Source organism: Coptis chinensis, chromosome 5, assembly GCF_015680905.1.
Source record: "Coptis chinensis isolate HL-2020 chromosome 5, ASM1568090v1, whole genome shotgun sequence".
Lineage (NCBI taxonomy): Eukaryota > Viridiplantae > Streptophyta > Magnoliopsida > Ranunculales > Ranunculaceae > Coptis > Coptis chinensis.
In genome coordinates, this window is record NC_141460.1 from 87,299,015 (window position 1) to 87,320,741 (window position 21,727).

Below are 21,727 nucleotides of genomic sequence, written 5' to 3' on the forward strand. Positions count from 1 at the left end.
CATTGATACTTTTGTAAACTACCAAATTCTTTCAACTAAAAGGATCGCATGGATCAGGGAAACTTGCCAATGCCTTATTTCAAATCAGTACTCGATGCATATGAGTTTGTTCTTCAGCAGTCAGTCGATGCTAGTGGAAGTACGGCCATCAAGGTGAAGCAGGAGATTGTACATGGGATTGGTAATGCACTAGTGATGCTAACTAATTTAATTTAGGATTTCATCTGTTATTTGAGTAGGTAACTCTGAATAAGGGGTCCTTTCATCTTCCCACATAGACGTAAAAGATATTCTTACGATTTACAAGATGAAGTTTTTTTTTGGTTGATCATTATTGTAATCCAGATCAGGGCTTCAGATCTAGATTGTACTGTGAGTCTCAGTCAGGTGAAACGTTGAGCAAGACCTTGAGATTAAACACATATCACAAGGTGTTTTACGAACATTGATGTCACAAAGGGAACATTGTGACTAAAACACATAACCATTGGATTTGATGTATAATGAACTGACACATATCATGCATAAATAAGCCACAGTATGCTTAGACTCAGAATTTTCCGGATATCTTGTAATTCCATTACTTCTTACCAAGTGGTGTACATACTATACACAGCTGATACTGGTATATTTCGAATGGAAGAGAGGTAAAGGCTGAAACGATGCATCCAATATGCAGACCCATGCTCACTTAATAAAAGCCAGAATTTAGTGATTACTATGAAAGTATCATTTGTTTGTTGCTACTACCTTTTCCAAGGAAATATATGACAGATAAAGTTGACTGGTGGTTAAACTTCTTCAGTTAACCTTTTTACCCATAATCCTCTCATGAAGCCGATGGACACGATGCAACTTCAACATGGTATCGTTAATCATCCATCTGGCTGAGCTGTCGTGTGTTGATATTTTAATCTCTATGTGAAATTGAAGATGTTAAGCACTTACATGTTATGGTATGGTAATTTCATTCATATTAGATTAGAAACCCATCACCACAAAAAGAAAAAAAAAGGTAAAAGTAAAGCGTAGAGATAGAAAGGATGGGGGTTCAGGAAGGTTGCGATAACCTTCATATCCTCCATGGTTGTATTAGTTGCATGAACATTTAGATAGCAAGATGTCTCAGTTGAAACATCATCAAACATGTTTCATTATCTAGATTGCCAACTTTGCTGTTATACATGGTGTACTAGTTATCGTGGTTCAACTCAACATGGATAAATGCATATGTAACTGATGAAAATTTTGGCAGGTGAACTGTATGTTCAGGCACAAACGATGTTTGACAGTGGCATGTACATGCAGTTGCTAGAGATCTTACACTTAGCAGTCAAACAATCCAGGAGTGCTGGCGATAGTTCAGAAGTTGATATAGTACGTCATTCCTGCAACCAGCATATCATGTCTTTGTTTTAATTGTCATCTTCATATCCTAGAATTTGGTAGTCTTCACCTATGGTCTACTAGAACAGCAGTGCAAATTTGTTTAGGATATAGTTTCTGTTTGGTTGAAGTAGTTTTACGGAAAATTTCCCTTCTAATGTTCTTCAGGTGATATTCTTCAGGAACTTCTTCCACCTGTGCAGCGAACTATGCTGGAGGTTCTACCACAATTGTGCCCGGCGGAGCACCTATCTTCACTGTGGTCCAATTTTCTGCGGAAGCTTTTGCATTTTCTTCCTAGACCTGAACTTCCTTTGCAAGACAAAGAAGTTGAAACAGACCAACTCTCTGGTAAGGACTGCAAACCAGAAAATGTTAAACGTTTCTCTATTCTGTTGAAATTTCCTATCTTTCTCCCCTGTCCCACAGAAACCAAGAAGCTGAAGTCCAATTCCCCTAATGGTGTTGCTCTCAAATCCAAAAACAAAAGTGAAGAGCCTGGATCAAACTTTGACGTAGCAACAGCTGAGCATACAGAGTCTTGGCTATCAAGTCATTTGTTAGGGGAAAAGGTTGTCCCCATGCTGGTAGATCTTTTTCAGTCAGCTCCTGCAGTTGAAAAATACAATATATTTCCTGAAGTTATTCAAGGTCTTGGAAGGTACAAGGAGTGGAGGATCTCTGGTTTTATTAGTTGATTTTGTTACTTTTTTGTGTGATTGGCAAACTATATATATATATATATACATAGCTTTCGACATTATTGTTCTCATCTCAAGTCCTTTTTTTTGTTCTATGTAATCATCAATCCATGACACCTATGTAATCCGACGGCCACGACTCAAAGTTTGTGGGATACATTTAAGCCATGTAAGTTGTAAAAGGGTAAATAGCAAGGAGAGCTTCCAGTTGTGTTCCCTTTTCCACTATTTAGAACCAGAGAACCAAGCATCTACCATATAGGGAAACACAGCTGATGTCAAACCTGTTGCTACTGGTACTTTTTATCAAATTCATTTGGAACTCAATCAAACGAAATTTAGCAGTCAAAGGCGTAACCCACTAGTTCTGACACAGAATTGTTTTTTGATGTATAGGTCACAATACATATCCATTTGTGTCATGATGTATAGGCTATTGATGGAACTAGGTGTCTTCTTGGCTATATGGATTAGGGTTTGTCTTTATAAACTTGTCTTCGTGCTCCCAAAGGAGATGCAGGTTAAGATCATGTTCACGGGTGCTTAAACACCCTAGTATACCAGGTTATGAAATATTATTTATCCATTTTGACATGTTTACAGTCAAACCAAATATGGATATATCCTATTAAGTTTTTAATGCATCTCCCATCTTTTGCCCTTGATTTCTCACTGGTCAAAACTCATTTTGAATAATGCATTTAGTTTGTGCGTGTTGTAATTGAAATATTGTATGGCTAATGAAATCGAAGTTTTTTTGTGAAGGTGTATGAGTACTAGAAGAGACAATCCAGATGGCGCGTTATGGAGATTAGCTGTTGAAGGCTTCAACAATATTCTTATTGACAATGTCACCAGGATAAATGCAGATTGTATTCCAGATCTAAATGTAGCTAGACCAACCAGAACACGTTTCTGGAAAGAAGTTGCAGATGTTTATGAAGTATTCCTCATGGGTTCATGTGGCCGCCCAATTCCTTCCAAAGTTCTCTCTTCTGCAATGCTCAAGACTAATGAGTCTCTAGAGATGACTATTTTAGATGTTCTGGGTGACAAAATTCTGAAAACACAAAGCGATGCTCCTGATGATGTAATCCTCTTTCTGTCTAGAGTTAAACTTAACCTATTAACTAGGAATATCTTGAGACTCATGCATCCATTTCATTGGGGTCAGTTCCTATATTAGTTTATTTTGATTGGTCTCATAAGATAAATATATGATCACTTTCACAAGCCTCATTTTGTACAATTCTTTTAATTACCCTTATCAGACTGTTTTAGCCATTCATTGTGTCTGAAACAGAGTATAAAACCCCATGTATGATGGCATATGCATGAGTGGAAGACCATGGTATTGCTAGTGTCTGGTGTATGGAATGGAAGTGCTAGTCTCCCGTGATTCTTTTGCCGTAGAGACTTAAAATATAAATATTGTGTCATGCATTGGGACATTTCAATATATATCTAATTAGTTTTAAGCAAAGAAGAGAAAAAAAAACATTAAATTGCCATGTAATTTTACCCAGGTGGCTAGGTGTTTTCTGATCAAGAGACTTATGTAGTTATTTTGTTAAATATGTTGAAACCAGGTTAGGAGTTCCCGATCCTAGGTGATACATAAGCTGCATTTCATTTGATGAAGTTGGTTTAGAGTGTAAATAGATTATATTGCGTATGCTTTTCATTTCAACAAAGTTACATTGTTCTTTGATTAGGCTCATGAAAAACTATGTAAACTCTTGTGAATTGTTGTTTAATAATAATAAATGTTCTAACTTTTCCGTAGATTTTGCAAAGGCTTGTTTCCACCCTAGATCGATGTGCATCACGGACATGCTGTTTACCTGTTGAGACAGTGGGACTGCTGCCTTCACATTGTAGTAGATTCTCTTTGAGCTGCTTAGAGAAGCTATTTTCTTTATGCAGGTAACTACATTATCGCTTGGAATGATTTTTCTTGTTTTCAAAGTTTGTAATTTTGAAAATGATATCAGCTATTTCTCGAAATTGATTATAATTGTGAAGACATTGATTCTATACATCATTTCCGGTGAATATAATGGCAGTGATACACTTCCCAATGTTAGTCAGTAGAAGACAGTTTTGTCATCCAAGTTGTCAACAACTTGCTTTCTTTCCTTGGGTTGTGTTACCACTACTCTTGATTTCAAACCCTCATCCGGCTTTTTATATATTGTGTTCAAGTTCCTGATCCCGGTAACCAGAACTATCATTCCATGTTCGTTATATCCATGTTTTTCCGGGTCCACTTGGTATAAGTGACCTCATATGTTGAATACTGAAAAGAGATGTAGATTATTTTTCTAGCAGGTGATCTATCATCTATCTGGGTAAGTACTTCTGTACTATATTAGACCTGATTATGTTTTTGTTTTGCTCCCCCCAGTTACACATGTGAAACCAGTGATTGGAACTCGACAAGATCTAAGGTCAGCAAAATTTCGATCATGATACTCATGAGTCGATGCGAATACATAGTAAACAAATTCTTAGTTGATGAGAATGACTCAGGTACCTAGTTTCTATGAAGTTTCTAATGCTCCTTTCCCAACTACGAATTCACTCCTTCAAGTCTTGAACCCTCCTAACATCTTGCAGGTCAACAGCTTTTGCCAATCGTCAGAATAGAAGAAATTATCTATGTTCTTCAAGAATTGGCTCGGCTGGTACTTCATTCTGAAACTGCATCTGTTCTACCTTTGCATCCGTACTTGAAGGAAGGGTTAGGAAAGAAAGAAGAACAGGACAAGCGGGCGCATCTTATCGTCCTATATCCTTCTTTCTGTGAACTGGTCGTTTCCAGGTTTGTCAACTAAAATGGTATATACGATTAGTCAAAAGGCAAATTGAGTAGACCCAATATCTTAAGATCAAATATCCGTATTCTGAATTGTTATGGTGTTACCATTGAGTATAAATATGTTAGTACCATTGTCAATGATAGTACCCCAGAATCAGAAGTAGAAAGGAGAGGTATAGGAAAACGTTCAAATAAATAGGCGGCGGTATTGACACCCCATAAAATGGGACTAGCACTCCTTTTGGATGATATATGCCATATATCATCCCATATATAGAGAGAAAAATGGATGATATATGATCATCCAAAAGGGGTGCTAGTCCCATTTTATGGGGTGCCAATACCACGGCCCCAAATGAAAATGTCCTCGCATGTGAAAACTGGCTCCATGTTGTTTATAGTCTGGTCCTTTTATGGGCAGGGAAGCTAGAGTGAGGGAGCTGGTGCAAGTTCTGCTCAGACTAATTGGCACGGAACTGGGACTCCAAAAGTTCTCTGTTACCAGTTGATACATGGAGAACAGCTCAGGGTGTTGACACGTCGGGAGTAGACTGTTGGTGAGGGAGTCCACGGAAGTGATACTCGGACTAATTGGCCCAGAACTGGAACTCACATTCTTCAGCTTACCCAGTTGATGCATAGTGCGGTTAACAAATCAGGAGAATAGCATTCGGTGATTCGCAATACATTGTTACATGTGCCACCATTGTCAGCCCAGTTAAGTTCTGTTAGGGATTTTAGTTCCAAAGGAATTTTGTTTAATGTTATTTTTTTATGTACATTAAAAATAAATATTTATATAATTGTCTCATTTCCTTTGTGTAAATGTCTTTTCATTACAATGAAGAACCAAGTCTGATGCAAGACATGTTATAACACATACACATTCTTTTTATGTTTGTGTACATTCGTGGTTTGTTGATTGTAACTGCTACCATAGCGTTCTGGCTTGTGTACGTCCTCCCGTTACCTGTATGTGTTGCAGTCTTGCAGAGTCATCTGCTTCCGTTTAGTCTATATGATATTATTACAACCTGATCATTTTGGAATCATCAATAAACCAATCTTTTAAAATTAAATAAATAGTCAAATAATCCTTCATGGAATCTATGCATATCTAACTGCAGTATTGTACATTCTACATCTATAACTGTCAGAAATTTAAATGTGGCATTCTCTCATTTCTTTTTCTTTTTGGCTCTCTGAAGGAAAATGCATAAGAGTACAAGTACACTGGGAAAAAGAAAAGAAAACCTGCAACCAGCAGAAACTATGACATGAGTTAGAGACATTACATGTTGCTGAACCTCAAGTAAGCGGTGGTCCTCCAATTTACACCGAGAAGAGCCCCACCATCAAATCTTCAGACCTGTATAGCGTCAATGTATGGGTATATGCCTGTATATCACGCCTTCATGCTTTATTTATCTCCACTTCTCGCCTGCTGCGTCAGCAATACAGAGACCATTTAGGACCATCTAGACAGAGTGGTTACGAGGTCAGTTCTTTTATACTGATTCAGGAGAAAATGATTTTTAGGTTTCGCTCGCCGAGTTATTCGAAGTTAAGATTCGACCCTTTGTTTGTATTGAAGAATGGGTACTTTTAACTTTTAAGATTAAGATGTTGAAAGTTTGTTCTTGTATTGATTTGGAAGCTTGGAAAGTGGAATATCAGACCTGTCGAATGTATCATTTAACAAACGAAGATAATTCTCGTCAATTCAAGGAACATCAAAATTTCGACGGGCAGAATATTTTTGCATTGTGTATTATCTGGGTGGACTGCCCTGCTGCTTATGATGATGTGCAGTCCTGCTTGTTGAAGCAAAACTATGGACGCCGTTTAGGGTGTCCTAGTCGTGATATTAGGTAATAGCTACTGCATCTATGAATTTAATTCAAAGCCAGAATGAAGCACAAAGGAGAGAAACTTGAAACTGATTATATATACCACTCCAGTACAAGCTTGTACTGTATGCCCAAAACGCTGCAACTACATTACATAAACAAAAGATAGACGAATTGAACTAAACATCAAACTAAATGTCCTGAACTCAGCCCGTCATCTATTTATCATCTCTCTCGTTGATCCTTGCAGCTGCAACCACAGATGCTGCTACACCACCTGGATGTGTAGCCAAGTTGGGACTGTTCCTCAGCTCCGCACCAATAATTCCCTCCTCATCTTGTCGCGTTACCGGTTTGTCATCAGGCAATAAGGCACTTGCATCCTATAGATATCCAGAATATCATTATATAGACCATTTAAATGTATAGTTATGATTTAAGCAAATATATACACAAACTTTTACCGTAAGGACATCGGCAAGCTTTGTCTTAACCTCATCTCGGTCTATCCTTGCATTCATAGTTGCTGCAGATTGAGCCATGGCGCCTACACCACCAGGAGTGATGACATTCCTACGGGTTGCTCTCACCTCTGCTGCTTGAATCGCTGCGACATCACCCTGATCGACTGGCTTATCACCTGCTGCTAATGCAGTTGCTTCGAGTGCTTCTCCAATGGTTATTTTACTTTCAATCACAATATTGGAAGTTGGCGTTGTCCTTGGCGATTGGGTGGTTTGCCTCGGAACATCTTGGGTGTAATGTCCCACAACCTGAAAGAAAACCCAACTTAGTGGTATATTGATTGAAATAACAAAAAAGAAAAAGAAAAAAAGAGTATAATCTATGCAGAAATCAGAGTCTCGCAAAACTGAAACAGATGGAGTCCGAATCATTCAATTTCCTGGATAAATTGCATTTTATTTAACCATGGATAGGATAAGACATAGGGAGCAGTAATAATAATAGTAACCTGTCCAGCAACCGATTCAGTAATAAAACGTTTCCCAGGAACGTTATTTTCAAGTTTCAACAGCAGTCATGCCTTGATCACCAGCAATATCATTGAGATCTTCGTGTCCAACTACACCAGCTCTCTCGTTGCGCATAGCAGCCGACTGCATCACAGCAGCTGGTCCACCCTTTTGGGCCTGGCCAAGCAAAGTAGTCTCAGTACTTTGCATCATAGCAGCATCTTTTGGAGCAATGGGTTGTTTAGCAAGTTCTCCAGAGACAACAAAAACATGTCCATATTTGATCGGCTCTTGCTGACAATTGTTGAGGTCTTTGTGGTTGTTGCTGACTCATTTTCAATAGGTTGAGAAGTTAGTTTTTGAATGTAGTGTTGATTGTTGGGAATCACATGCTAAGGCTGGTATATATGGCTTTAAAGTAAGTGATATGTAGACACAGGCACATCGTTTTCGTCAAGTGCATGTAGCCTGTTATAGAGCCAGTTTATTGGAGTACACGTTGATATTGGTCGGGCTGTTGGCTTCTCAGTGACCCTCCATGTGGAGCTATACTAGTCCTGCATCTATGATGTTAGGCTTCGTATAATGGTATTCAGGGCCGGCCCTGGGGCTATGTTGTGTAAGCCCTTATATAGGGCCCCCGATATATACCAAATCCAAAGGTCGCATTAAACTCTAAAAATCCACTATATTGTTAAAAGCCTAAACAAAAGCCCATTCTCATATAAAGAAAAATGAAACGAAGGCCTCATTTCGTGGACCTTGCATTTGACCCTTTGAAACTCAGGGCCGGCCCTGATGGTATTCAAAAATCAAAATAAATATCAAAATATATGATGCCGAGATTTTTATTGTCCAATTTGCACTATATCGAAAAGTAGAAAAATGTAATGTTATAAATTGCACATTTGCATTGGCAATTTTCTATTGAATACTCTCCTAAGTTGATCTTTGATAAATATACTCTCCTAAGTTAATCTTTGGTCATCGTATACATGTTGCCAACGCTTGACTTGGATGTATGAATAGGTCCAAATGAGAATCAAAGAGCAGATTCAGAGTCCCTCTGGATCAACCCTACCGTCAAAGAAACTTAAAACACTGTCTAGAGACTGACACCTCAAACAATGAATCTCCTACGTGTAATAACATTGCACAATCTCATTGTATGACTACTTGACACTGATACTGAAACCATACTCAACTAGCATCCTATTAGTCCTGTTTATGTCACTACAGTTTCATGGTTCTGCTACTTGTGGAAGCCCAGTTCAATACTACAGCCAATTTCTAACCCACTTAATTAAAAGCAAGATGAGCCAACAACAGCCAAGGAGGCCACAAGGTGACCAAGATCCTATCAAATATGGTGATCTGTTCCCAGTCTCAGGCAAGCTTGCTTCAAAGCCAATTGCACCACAAGATGCGGCCGTGACGCAATCAGCCGAGACTCAGGCCATTGGAAAGACTCTCAAAGGTGAACCTGCTTCTGTTATGCAATCTGCGGCTGATCAGAATGAGAGACGAGGCCTTATCGATCACAATTACATGACTGATATTGTGCGTGATGAAGGGGTTGAGGTTGTCGACGAAGAATATCCCGGTAGACGAACTATAACCTAGTCAGTTGGCAGGACAGGTTTTGGCTCATCTCTTATTTTGGTATCCTATTCTTAAAGGATTGTTGATGCATATTCAAAATTTCAAGCTGGCTTGATTTAACAATAAGCAGATGCTAGCTCTGTCTATCAATTATCTTTAATAGTGTACGTTAGTGAAGATTGTGATTGATTAACAAGACATCCAACAGTATTATTAGATTATATAAGAGTGTAAACCGTAAAGCTACTAAGTTTTTCATGTGTCTATAGTCCCACATGTGAGAGATAGGAGGACTCAGTGAGGACAAGTTAGTATAAAAATGAGGCTTTACTTCTGTTGAAGATATCTTTGCGCTTGGGGCAATGACGCAGCTAGTGAGGTCTAACCGAGGCGCGTCAATTGCTGGTTGAAAACTATTTCCAAACCCCCTCTTCGGCCTTGGTGAATGCCTGGGCCGTCGAGAATTTCTGGAAGGGCTCCCTCTAAACAAGGGTAAAGCCCTATAATTCTACTTACAAATTTTATCGTCTCCCAAGAGATAAGCCATGGTGTGTGCTTAATTAGCTTTGAGGTTTCCCAGGGTGCTACCAAAATGCTACCCGACGATAGACGAAAAAGCGGCGACAATTGCGGATGCTGAAGCGGTATCAACTATCAAGTGTGAAATGCGTAAATCCGAGCAAGAAAACTCACCAGGGTGGAGTAGCGGGATGCTGTGGCTGGCACTGCAAAGTTTAACCAAGGACGTACCTAATGCAATGACCCTCTTCCTTCTTTGCTTTTGTTGCGAGTGGGGAAATTTTCCTGTTGGCGCTTTCTAGAATCCTATCTAGAGTGTACAAATTGCTTTTATAAATAAATAAGGAACTTTCTGGACTTCGCTTAATGGATTAAGCCTGGGGTCTTTGACAGAAGCTCAAGTTAAGCATTGTGACAGACCTTGAATACAAACATTTCAACGTCATTCTTACTAGTTGTTTTTGTGCACGCACATCACTTGCCATCACTGGAAATCAATGCAATATTGATGCTTTTGAAGGATTAGTGTATCGATCACTCACTGCCTAATATATATATATATATATATATATATATATATATATATATATATATATATATATATATATATATATATATATATATAGATAAAAGGAATACACTTCCAAAACTAGGAAGAGCTTCCTACCTTCCTTACATCCATGCATAAAGTAATCAGCGACCTTGCCGTATGTAGCAGGGTTCAAAGTAAAATGCGGAGGGGCTTGTTGTCCCCTAGCCGCGAGTACATGGGCAATAATATTCGAGTTTCTGCAAATGTAAAAAAAATTACAATGATCAAACAAAGAGATACTGTAGTAAATATCATATGCGACTGATCTAGCTCTCCAAGATAAATTGGTTCCTTTGTGCTCAAGGACTTCAGCTAGGTGTTTGCAGTCCGTCAAAATGGTGACACGTCGGAGCTGCAAACGACGACACAAGTCTACTCCTCCTCGGATGGCTCGTGCCTCTGCCTCTTCTGGGTCAGCGGCACTGGTTCTGTCATGTCCTGCACCAATACAATATCCAAAATTATTCCATATAGAAAAACCAAGGCCTGCTTGGTTAGTATTACTATTCCAAGAGGCATCGGTAGTAAGGTAGTGGCAGTCATTTTCTATCTCGGGCCAGCTATCTATGTAATTGCTTTTAGCATAGGGTTCTTTCTTGTTAGTTATGAAGGTTGAAGCTCTACGGATTATGTTAATTGCATCTGTGTGCCTGTTGTTAAAAATTAGATCATTTCTACTGGTCCATATTGAGAACATGATAGAAGCAAGAGTACTTAGAGTGTCTCTTATCTCAGTCTTATTTTGTATTCTAGCTATAATGGTGGTGATAATAGAGGTAAGGGTAGTATCTTGATTCCAAAGTGGTCTGTCATGTCCTGATGGAAAGGTTAGAAGCATACGGGCGATGTCCGAAAGTAAATTGCGATGAAAGAGGGCATGAGTAGTGGATTCCACCGTTATTATTGCGGTAGCGGACAAATTTCGAAGGGATTAAATTTATATTCCATAGGTTTTCCCTTGTGGGAAGGTTGTTGCAGATGGCCTTCCAGAAGAAAAGTTTTACTTTTTCTGCAGTGTCTAGGTTCCACGAGTGATTCCAAAAAGTTGGATTGTGGTTGTTGTTGTCTTTTGTGCTTTTGCTTAGATACTTGGACACAGACTTCACTGTTAGTTCACCGTCTTTTTCCCCCATCCATCTTATGGAGTCAATATGCTCGTTGTGACTGAATGGTATTTTCATGATTTCTGTCACAATATCTGGAAGAAAGATGCTGTGGAGAGCAACTATCTTCCAAGTTCGAGTTCCACTGTCAATGAGATCTTCCACTCGCTGATACGGGCTTGCACATGGCAGAGGACCTATTGGTTTTCTACTTGGTAAGGTTGGTATCCAAGGATCCAACCATATGTCGATGTTTCTTCCTGTTCCGATATGCCAGCAAAGTTGGGGAAGGATAGCATCCCTTGCTTTGATAATGCCTTTCCATATCTTTGAGGCGCCTTTTGGGCATGTAGCTCTAACCCGATCGGCCCACGCGTGCATACTTCTTCATGAGACTAGTGGCCCATGGTTTTGTCGCTCTTTAATTATTCGCGAAGAGTAATTTTGCTTGTAGAAAGCGTGTTGTGATGTGAAGCAAGTTGAACTCCCAGCCCACCGCACGACTTTGGCTGACAAATCTTGTTCCAAGAAGTATAATGCACCTTATTTGTGTGGTTGTCTGTTTGTCCCCAAAAGAAGTTCGAGTTTACGGAATCCAAATTTTTTTGGATTGAAACTGGCAGGGGGAAAATCGACATGATGTACGAGGGAATTGCCGAGGTTACAGCTTTTATAAGCGTAAGTTTTCCAGCTTGAGAAAGAAGTTTTGCTCTCCACCCTTCCATTCTTTGGGTAACTTTCTCTAAAACTTCTTCAAAATCAATTTTGTTTTTCCTTCTCAGAACTAGAGGAGCTCCCAAATATTTGCCATGGGTAATGGTCTTCCCAATCTTGAGGATTCTTTTGACAATATGTTGATGTCGATGATGAGTATTATGGCTGAAGAAGATACCGGACTTCTGAAAATTGATCTCTTGTCCCGATACATTTTTAAAAGTTTCAAGGATATCTTTCAGGACGTGTGTTTTAGCTATATTTGCTCTGTTGAAAATAAAACTATCATTGGCAAAGAGCAGGTGAGATATAGGGGTATCACTTCTGCTTATTTTTACTCCGTGAAGACGCTTCTCCTTTTCGGCATTAGTGAGTAGCCGCGAGAGAACTTCCATGCAGATTATGAACAGGAAAGGTGATAGAGGGTCACCTTGTCTGATACCTCTTTCTGGCTTAAGAAAGCCTGTGGGTGATCCATTAAGCTTGAAAGAGAGAGAAGTGGTGGAGATACACTGTTTTATCCATTTCCTCCACTTTTCACAAAAACCAAGTGCTTCCATAGTTTCCAGAAGAAAATCCCATTCGACTCTGTCGAAGACTTTGCTTAGATCTAGCTTAATAGCCATGTATCCAGCTGCGCCTTTTTTCCTTTTCATAGTGCGGATAATTTCATAGGCAAGGACAATATTGTCAAAAATCTGTCTTCCTTTTACAAAAGCACTTTGGGATGGCGAGATGAATTTCTCCAAAAGCGGTTTAATTCGGTTTGCAAGAACTTTTGTGAGAATTCTTAAGCTAACATTGCACAGGCTGATTGGACGGAAATGGTCAAGAGTTTCAAGTTTTTGGCACTTTGGAATGAGGGTGATATTTGTATGATTCAACTCAGTCAAAAGGTGGTCAGAGTTCATGAAGCTCTTAATAGTGTTTAGGAGATCGAGGTGTATTATGTCCCAATACTTTTGGTAAAAAAGAATGGGTGAAGCCATCAGGGCCAGGGGCTTTGTGTGGGTCCATGGAGAAAAGCGCTTCTTTTATCTCAGCCAGAGTAACTTCTTTGGTGAGCTCTTGATTTTCTTCTGTTGAAACAACAGATTCAAAGACGTTTAGATCACTGATTTTGGTAGCTGGGTTAGATGAAGTGAAAAGATTTTTGAAGTGCTCCTCAATGGTTTTACCAATCGCATTTTGCTCCTCTACCCATGTGCCATCAGCTTTCCTGATCTTGTTAATCTCAATGCGATTCCTTCTGACAACAGTCGATAGGTGAAAATAACGTGAGTTTGTCCCATCACAGTGTAACATCGTATCTCTAGATTTATCCCTCCAGAGTTTTTCTTCGAGTTGGATGGCTTGGTTAAGGTCCTCCATCAGGTTTCGCTCGTAGATAGGGTCCGAGTTAGGGTTCAGCTGGCACTTTCTGATCTCCTCGCGGATGCTTTTGATTCTAAAATGGACATTCCCAAAAACATCCCTATTCCATTTGTTTAGATCCCTTTTAACTCTTTTTAGTTTACTGCAAAAACGGTAAGGTTGTGAGCCTTGGGAATTGGTATTCCAAGCTTTGGATATTACATTCTTGCACTCTGGCTCAGTTGTCCACATAGACTGGAAATGAAATTGTTTCGGTGTACGAGCTTGAGGCGGTGTTACATAAACCACTATAGGCCCATGATCATATCTGATGATTGGCAAGTTCACTGTTCTAGCATTCGGAAACAACGTTCTCCAATCTGAGTTTGCAATGGCTCTGTCTAAGCGTTTTTTTATGAGATCGGCTCCGTTTCGCTTAAATATTTTATTACTCCAAGTGAAAGGAACTCCTTCATATCCCAAATCAACAAAATCTGCTGTAAACATGAAATCAAGGAAGTGGGAAGCTTGAGTGACACGGAAAGGGTTACCCCCAGCTTGTTCTTCTTGACCAGTGGTTTCGTTTAGATCCCCGACAATGAGCCAGGGGGAGGAGTGATTTGCGGCAAGGTTAGTGAAGCTGTTCCAAAGATCTGATCGATGAGAGTGGTCCGGGTGGCCGTAGACAAAGGTGCATAACCATTCAGTTCCAATAGGATTGTTTTTAACAAGAGCTTCAATGTATCTTTCGCAACAATGGACAATTTCGAGATCGAAATTGTCATTCCAGCCAAGCCAAAGGCCTCCACTGTGACCGTTCGATGGGAAGTTTGCAGAATGTTGGAAACCAAGAGAGGAGAAACGATTGTGACTAGTAGACGCATCGACTTTCGTCTCAGAGAGAAAACATATATCGGGTTTGATAGAGTTCATATGTGTTTGCAGTTCACAAATTGTCGCAGAAACCCCGCTTCCACGACAATTCCAAGCAAAGATACTCATTGTTGTCGGCGGGAGGCCTCACCTGGGCCTGCCGCCAAAACATGAGAACAAGTCTGGGAGGAATGGCGAGAATACCAAACCGTCAAGCCAGACAAAAGAACCGAGAATAAAACATAGAATTGTTGAGGGAGAGGAGAGATGGATTTGTTGGGTGTAAAACCCCAGAGATAACTATGATAAAGGATAACAGGATGGTTTAAGTTATACCAATAATCACAATTATATCCAAAAGGAACATAGCAAATTTTAAAAGTGCGGATTGCATACAAATATACAAAAGTACTAATAAAAAGAAAGATATAATTGAAAAAAGGAAGAGCTACTAGTATAGCGTAACAACAAAGAGAAGTACGCAACAAACATGTCATCATAATGCAATATGGTATACATTTGAACTTAAACCACAAAGGATAAAAACATGTTGACACAAGCAGAGATGTATTCAAATAAGTAGTTAGGTTCTTTAAAAGATTTTCTTTTGTTACTATTATGACCTTTCTAGAAAGAGCACTTGAGTTAGGAAGAACATACATGCATGTGACGGTGCTTATGCAATAATAATATGCAAAAGTAGGTATTACTATGATGAGGATCCAGTGATTATCATATAAATGCCAACTTTTCAAAGTTGAACATAAAAAGATATGTAAATTGCAAACCTGATGACCGAGCAGAAGATGGTCAAAGTCTCTTTTCTCTCCTACTGCCACTGCGTTTGCAAGGTCCATTTGCTTCTCCGGTGGTTCTGCCGAGCCAAGTAAATCATTTGGTGTGTCTACGATCTCAAGACAACGCCTCACAATGGGTGAAAAGATGAGCATATCGACTTGCACTACCCACAACTTCAGTGTGACCCATGTCTAGTGGGCAAGCAATAGGGGTGATTTCCCACCAATCACTCATCCCAGGAGTAACTAGAAATTTAGGGGGTGCTGATGATGGGGGTTTGAAGAGGTTTGGATTGATGGTTTGCTTTTGGGTAATTGGTGGAGAAAGGAATGAGCTTTGGGCGGTAGAATAGTTCCCATTAGTATTTGCTGGAAAATTGGAGCCCAAACTACTAGTTATTGGGCTAGTCTCACGTATTAGGCCCATTTGAAAAGGATTTTGGTTCCAGCGGGCCCTAGGAGGAAAAGGCTTTGATAGTTTTGGACGTTTTGGAGTCACGTGGGTAGGTGTTTGGTCGAGAGACTTACCTCTCTCATCGATGTTGACTTCTCTCTCATTTGTATTTTCCTTTGAGTTTAGAGCACCAAAGACAAAAGTCTTTTCCAGCAGTACACTAGGTAGACTGTGCGTAGCCATTTTTTCTTTTGAGCCTTTGTGAAATGTCTCTATCACCTGAACACTTGAGACTGAAGCACACGTTTTTTCACGTGTTTGTTCTTGACTAATCTTAACGTGTGCTTGGTTATCCTTAACGTGTGCTGCTTCTAACGGTTCTATTGGAGCGAGAATGATCCTGTTCCTCGCATCAATTTCTGCTATCTTACTACCTTCCTTTTTCAGAATCGCTTCGTGTCCAAAGAAAAGGTTTCTTGCAACCAGCTGACTTCCCGGTGATTCTTGGCTGATCCGTCAACTTTTCTTCCTACTAGTTTCACCCACTTTGGCGATGATTTCATTTGTGGATACTAGATCATGGTTGTATGATCCCCCTCCAAAAACCAATAACACCCCTTTGGATTGTCTGCTGCTAGCAGATTCTGACATTGTGTTTCAAGGTGTCCTAGCATGGCACATTTGAAGCAAATAGGACCGGATTCCTCATACCGGAAAACGACCATTTTCTATTTCCCATTAGGAAGTTTGGAATTGTTGCCCAATACCAAAGGGAGAAAAGGGTTTACCTATACCTTGATTCTTGCATAACTCCCACATGCTTGGTATGTGTCCGGGAAAATGATTCCTGCTTCAGCCGCAATGCAGTGACTGTTCTTTTGCTGGTTATAAGTGCTGGTGGAAGTTGGTGTAGCTGTACCCAAATGATGGTTGTGTCAAACTTGAGGTTTGAGATATCAGTGAGGGGGTCGAAATCTGTAATGAGAAGAAGATGACCCATAATGGTCCAAGGCTTACTTTTTCACATCCACAAGTGATTCTTTGTCTTGAAATTGAGCAAGGAACAAGTGCATCTTCTTTGTAACTACCCAAGGAACGAATAAGTAACCTTTTGGAAACTCCCAAAAGTTTCGATGAGTTCTATTACCCTCTTGGGTTGAGCTTTGTTGTTTCGAAAAAGCCGAAGTGCTCTTTGTATGTTTCCCATGCTCTACAAGTTCATCCCACACATCTTGTGGAAATTTTGTTTCGCAATCTTCAAGACCGGTAGAGATAACACCCTACTAAAAGATGCTTCAAGTTCAAAATTTTGTTCATGATGTTGCTTATCCATAAATATGAGAAAGGGAGTTCTATAGAGGAAAGAAAAGAGGTGTGAGTGAGGGAGGTGGTGGTGGTGTTATCGTAGGAAGAGAAGAGGTGCAAGAAGGTTTGAAGGGAGATGTAGTTTGAGGAGAAAAGTTTGCTTTCTAGCAAGGAGAGTAAGTGTGAGTTGAAAAGATAGTAAAAACTAGACTTAACAATTGAACATTGATCCTTGATCCATAACGAGATAAATTGAAAAGGTGGTGTGTTCACCCTAAGATTTACTTGGAGACTTTGCTCCATTTTTTTTGCTGATGTGGCAGCTTTCAAGACAACAGGGCTTTTCCACTGCCTAATAATTGGTTTTGAGTTGGAAGTTCCAAATTTAAAATCGCATCAAACCAGAGTATTGTGTCTGACTGCCCAATACTCTGGTCATTTTGGCTCAGTGGTCATTTTGGTATCCCATGGTCTAAATTGATTAATACATTGACGACAATTATAAATTACTACTTAGTAGTTCAATTTTCTCCATAAAAACTAACAATTTAGTAGTTCAATTTACTTCAGAAAAAGTTGTCAATGGCGACAGCTAAGACCATAATAATGAGTAGTGGAGAATGCTCCAACTCGCCCAAAAAAAAATTCATCTCTTCAAAATTACAAAAGATGTTGTTCTTCATCATCTCTTCAAACCCTCAAAATTACAGAAGATGTTGTTCTTCAGAATGATGAAAAGTCTCCTGCAAATAGCAGTCAAGAAAGTGAAGAGAAAACATTTCTGCTGGAGAAAAAGCATCAACAGTGATTGATAAAGGCGATAAGGATGTGGTTATGCGTGAGGATCTTAAGGCCCTCTTTCAGAGGTTTGGAACCGTCAAGGTATTATTTTGATCAAATTCTTAATGAAGAGAAAGCATCTGCTGGAGAAAAAACAAGTCACAGTGATTGATAAAGATGACAAGGATGTGGTTATGCGTGAGGCTCTTAAGGCCCTCTTTCAGAGGTTTTGAACCGTCAAGGTATTATTTTGATTAAATTCTTAATAATTTGGGTTCATTCCATTTTTTGCCTGAAACTTTTGATCACAATGACAGAATCATCGTTATAGGAAGTTCAATCAAGTCGTCATTGATTTGGTAGAGTTTAGAAATTGGAGAGTTACAAGAAATGATAATAGGTTAAGGAAACTGTGGAATTTGGTACTATGAGGTACAAGTATCAGTCGAGCATGTCATGATTTCAAAAATAGATTAGTTGATTGTTCTTGAAATTAAGGACTGAAGCTGAAAAATTATGAGTGTAGTCATTAGTCGTTTATAGGAACTGAATCTTGAGAGATACATTGGTTCCTCTTGATTGGTTTAGGAGTTTACATGGTATCCATACATTGCTTTGTTCATACCTCTTTTTCATGTGTGTGTTGTGTACTTGAATTTCTAACCATGAAACCTTTTGACGACCTATATGATACATCAGTCACTGTAAAAGTTTCATATCGTTGGCATCTCATATGCTACTTGCTTGTTTCTTATAGAATTCTTTGTGATTCCAGTGATAATAGAATTCTTTGGAGATTGTTGGTCAAGAAGCCATAATAGCATATGAGGAACCAGGACAGTTGGCAGAGATAGATAAAAAAATTGTCTTTGGCCATGGAAGAGATTCAGCATCTTCGATCCAAGTTTATTCTAACTGAGCGCTATACATTATTTTATTTTATTAAAATTTACAAGATATATAAGTTGTAAATCGAGACTTTTTTTGAATTTGAATATCACTTTGTCTTTGCTAATTTCAGGAAAAAGAAGCGATGTTGAGGATTATTTCAGTTACAGAAAGTTCAAGCGTTGGAATTTGATCGAGTTTGTTTTGGAATCTGCTTTTATAGGCACTCTTTGTCTTTGTCATTGAGCATGATATCACTTCAATACTGTTAAAATATTTAATTTAGAAATTTGAATTCTCTGTATTCTACCTTTTCCATGTTGTTGTATAATTTTTTTTTTCCAAATTCTGATTCGAATTTGGAAATGAGGATATGGCTGCATAAAAAATAAGTGTTCATGAGTATCCAACTTCTACATATTAATTTTGTACTGCCTCTTCAAACCTATTTCGATGTATTATTTGTGCTATGTCTCAGTCGATCTAGAAATCTTCAAATCCATCAAAAGACTTATTTTGAGGCTATGCTATTGAAATTTCTCATGTTGAGAAAACACATCCCTAGCACTCATTGGTGAGATGGGTTCCATGCTTCTTGGTGACATTCTTCCTGGACAGTGCAGACCACCAAAAGAGGCATGTAAGAGAGGGTGATCAACATTTTTGGGGGAGAATACATTTGTGTTTATTGGAGAGAGCATGCTCTGTTGCTTCTTTGGAATTGATTGAGGACAACTGATTTGTGTGATGGCGAAAACATGCTAGATGACATAGCCTGATCAGAATACCGGGGAGATGAGCACATCTCTGCACTGAAGAGGTCTTCCAAATTTAATGGTGCTAGAGATTTTGTACGAATGGGGCAGTTGCCAGATGTAGGAATTAGCCGTGGTTGAGAGAAACATGATAATTGATTGAGGAGTTGCTGATGTTGATGTTGCTATTGTGGTTAAAATTCCACCAACAAGCTGAAATCATCAGCTTGAATATCTCTTGCGTTAAGGGATGATCTGAGACGACTAGACTGGAGATTGCTTCCAGGAAGATGCAAGGTAGGAACATTTGGTTGTGGCCACGCCATGGATGAGTGTGAAATGCCACTGGCTGACGGAGACATCGGTGGCGTGAAAGGATTAGGTTACATGACAGAAGCCGAGGACGGGGAGGCTGGTAGTAGACTCAAGGCATTAGCCATTTCCATAGCAGCAGATGCAGCTGAACGGGGAGAAGGAATCAAGACCGTAAGTACTTCTTACCTCCTCATTATAAGCATAAAACACATAGCTCTGGAACCACCACTCTTCAGTTTTCCAATGGATTAGAAGTGATGGTAGATAATTCACCAACAGACATCGCATTCAACCTTAACCGTCTATTAACATAGGTGATTGACCTTCTGAAGAACCAACCTCTACCAGCCCATGGATGACAAGGAGGATGTTACTGAGGGAAAACTTGAAAAAGATGGCATTGAAACAGTTTCCTAAAAGAAGAATCAGAAGACAAAATCCTGCGGAACCAAGTTCGAGCACAAAAGAAGTAGGCAAATCCACTTTTGATAAACTGAGTTCTTCCGAGTTGTTGCTCATCATTCGCCAAACCAAAATAAAGAGGCGGAAGAGATCTAAATAGAATGTTAGGTTAAGCGACACTGAAACCTTAACTTACATAACAATGCTATAATTTGCTTTTGCCTCTCCCCAGAAATGCTTCGGCATCTCATAAAAGTAAAGAAACATATCAAGAAGAAGGGACTACAATGTTTGTAGTAGAGCAAGAGCTGGCAGTACTAGACTCAGGGAACTCCATATGCCACCTGAACCAGACAGAAGTCACAATCAATGTTCATTGACACTCCATGAAGCAGAAAAAAATGGAAACAGAGAAATAATAAACAACAGTGAGTCATTTGAAGCCAACACCAGAGATTGCTGCTCTTTAGGCATTTCATACAAGGAATTGGGAATGTGCCAAGGCAGGCCTGACAAGTGTCAAGAATATCTGAAGACAAACTCCGGACTTATAACTGCAGGATTTGGTGTTCAAGCTTCACTGAAGCAGACGGGAGAGCAACAACACTTGAGTTAAAGAACTCTGGTATTTCACCACAACTTTCTGTAGATTCTTTGTTACTTCAAGTAAATGTTGGAAACATGAATGTGGAGAAAGAAAGTCCTACATTGTTAGAGGCTGATAGAGCATTGGAAAATGTAAGTTCATCTGAAAACACCAACAATATTTCCAAGATTCAACAGGAGCTTAAGGCTTTAAAGAAGGAACTAAACGAGAAAGCAGAAGAAATACAAGACTTGATTAACCTGAACCAAACTCTTACAGTCAAAGAGTGTCAGAGTAACCAACAACTGCACGAAGCGCGCAAATCATTGATCGAAGTAAGATTTGTTAGGATTGCAAGCACGTTCATATGTATAATATTCAAATACTTTTATCAGAACTCATAAAACGAAACTCTTCATTTATATAAAAGGTTTCTAGGACTTTTTGAGTAATGGCCGTGGAGCAATAATTGGGATCAAGCGACTAGGGGAGCTAGATGAGAAACCTTTTCGAAATGCATGCATACGTAAGTTTCCAATTTGGAGAATGGGATGTGAAATCATGGATAAACCGTTATGCCTTTGTTTTCGACCCCACCTACGCGGGCAAACGCCCATTAGTAGGGTCTCTATATTTTATTCATTTAATCAACAGGCTAAAGCCCAATTCGCAATATCATGGATCAATGTACAGCCCATTAACTCATGTGTCTAAGGTCAACCTTAGCCACATGGCTTGCCACTAATGTACGTTGATTTATGTCCGTGATTCATTTCTTATCAAAGAGATAGTTATCGGACAGCAGTTATACTCTATCACAATTACTCAAGATACAAGATTACTTGAGCTACAAGGACTCTCTACTCTACCTCTATAAATATCAAACTATTTTTCATAAGGAACTACGTGGAAACTTGATCCCTAGAGAATAGATCTTGGGTACGTAGGCAGCCATTATTTGGTTGGTTTCATCTCCCCAACATCAAATTCCTCGTTTCTTAGTGTGTTCTTTACCAT

The 21,727-nt window shown here is 39.3% G+C and overlaps 3 protein-coding genes, 1 non-coding gene and 1 pseudogene across 13 annotated transcripts in view; 3 read left to right on the forward strand and 2 right to left on the reverse strand.

Annotated features, from left to right (window-relative positions):
• LOC147499726 (ARM repeat superfamily protein) overlaps positions 1-6,662 on the forward strand; it is a 28,070-nt gene extending 21,408 nt beyond the window's left edge. For 2 of the 10 annotated variants that reach the window (XR_015196032.1, XR_015196033.1), the window contains exons 36-45: positions 58-181; positions 1,256-1,377; positions 1,569-1,737; positions 1,816-2,047; positions 2,853-3,177; positions 3,874-4,013; positions 4,495-4,619; positions 4,707-4,928; positions 5,330-5,625; positions 6,117-6,662. Coding sequence is in view for 4 of the 10 variants with exons in the window: in XM_086561517.1 (XP_086417643.1) it covers positions 58-181; positions 1,256-1,377; positions 1,569-2,047; positions 2,853-3,177; positions 3,874-4,013; positions 4,495-4,619; positions 4,707-4,911; positions 5,330-5,417 (1,608 nt within the window). In the remaining 6 variants the exon portion in view is untranslated. Of the gene's footprint in view, positions 1-57; positions 182-1,255; positions 1,378-1,568; positions 2,048-2,852; positions 3,178-3,873; positions 4,014-4,494; positions 4,620-4,706; positions 4,929-5,329; positions 5,802-6,116 lie in introns of those variants that run through there. The other 8 variants (XR_015196030.1, XR_015196031.1, XR_015196028.1 and 5 more) reach the window with 5 other exon arrangements.
• Positions 6,663-6,838: 176 nt separating this feature from the next.
• LOC147499727 (late embryogenesis abundant protein D-34-like) lies at positions 6,839-8,081 on the reverse strand. Its single transcript, XM_086561522.1, is given in 5 exon segments — positions 6,839-7,141; positions 7,223-7,531; positions 7,732-7,782; positions 7,784-8,038; positions 8,040-8,081. Coding segments are annotated over 5 exon segments (807 nt in total). The 5' UTR covers positions 8,067-8,081; the 3' UTR covers positions 6,839-6,976.
• A 965-nt stretch (positions 8,082-9,046) lies between these two features.
• Positions 9,047-9,355, forward strand: LOC147499728 (late embryogenesis abundant protein D-34 pseudogene; annotated as a pseudogene).
• Positions 9,356-9,678: 323 nt separating this feature from the next.
• Positions 9,679-9,834, forward strand: LOC147499729 (U4 spliceosomal RNA). The gene has a single exon (XR_015197283.1). It is a non-coding gene; the product is annotated as a U4 spliceosomal RNA (small nuclear RNA).
• Positions 9,835-13,180: 3,346 nt separating this feature from the next.
• Positions 13,181-14,617, reverse strand: LOC147499730 (uncharacterized). Its single transcript, XM_086563524.1, has one exon. The coding sequence runs from the start codon at positions 14,615-14,617 to the stop codon at positions 13,181-13,183; it is 1,437 nt and encodes a 478-aa protein (XP_086419650.1).
• Positions 14,618-21,727: the final 7,110 nt, after the last annotated feature.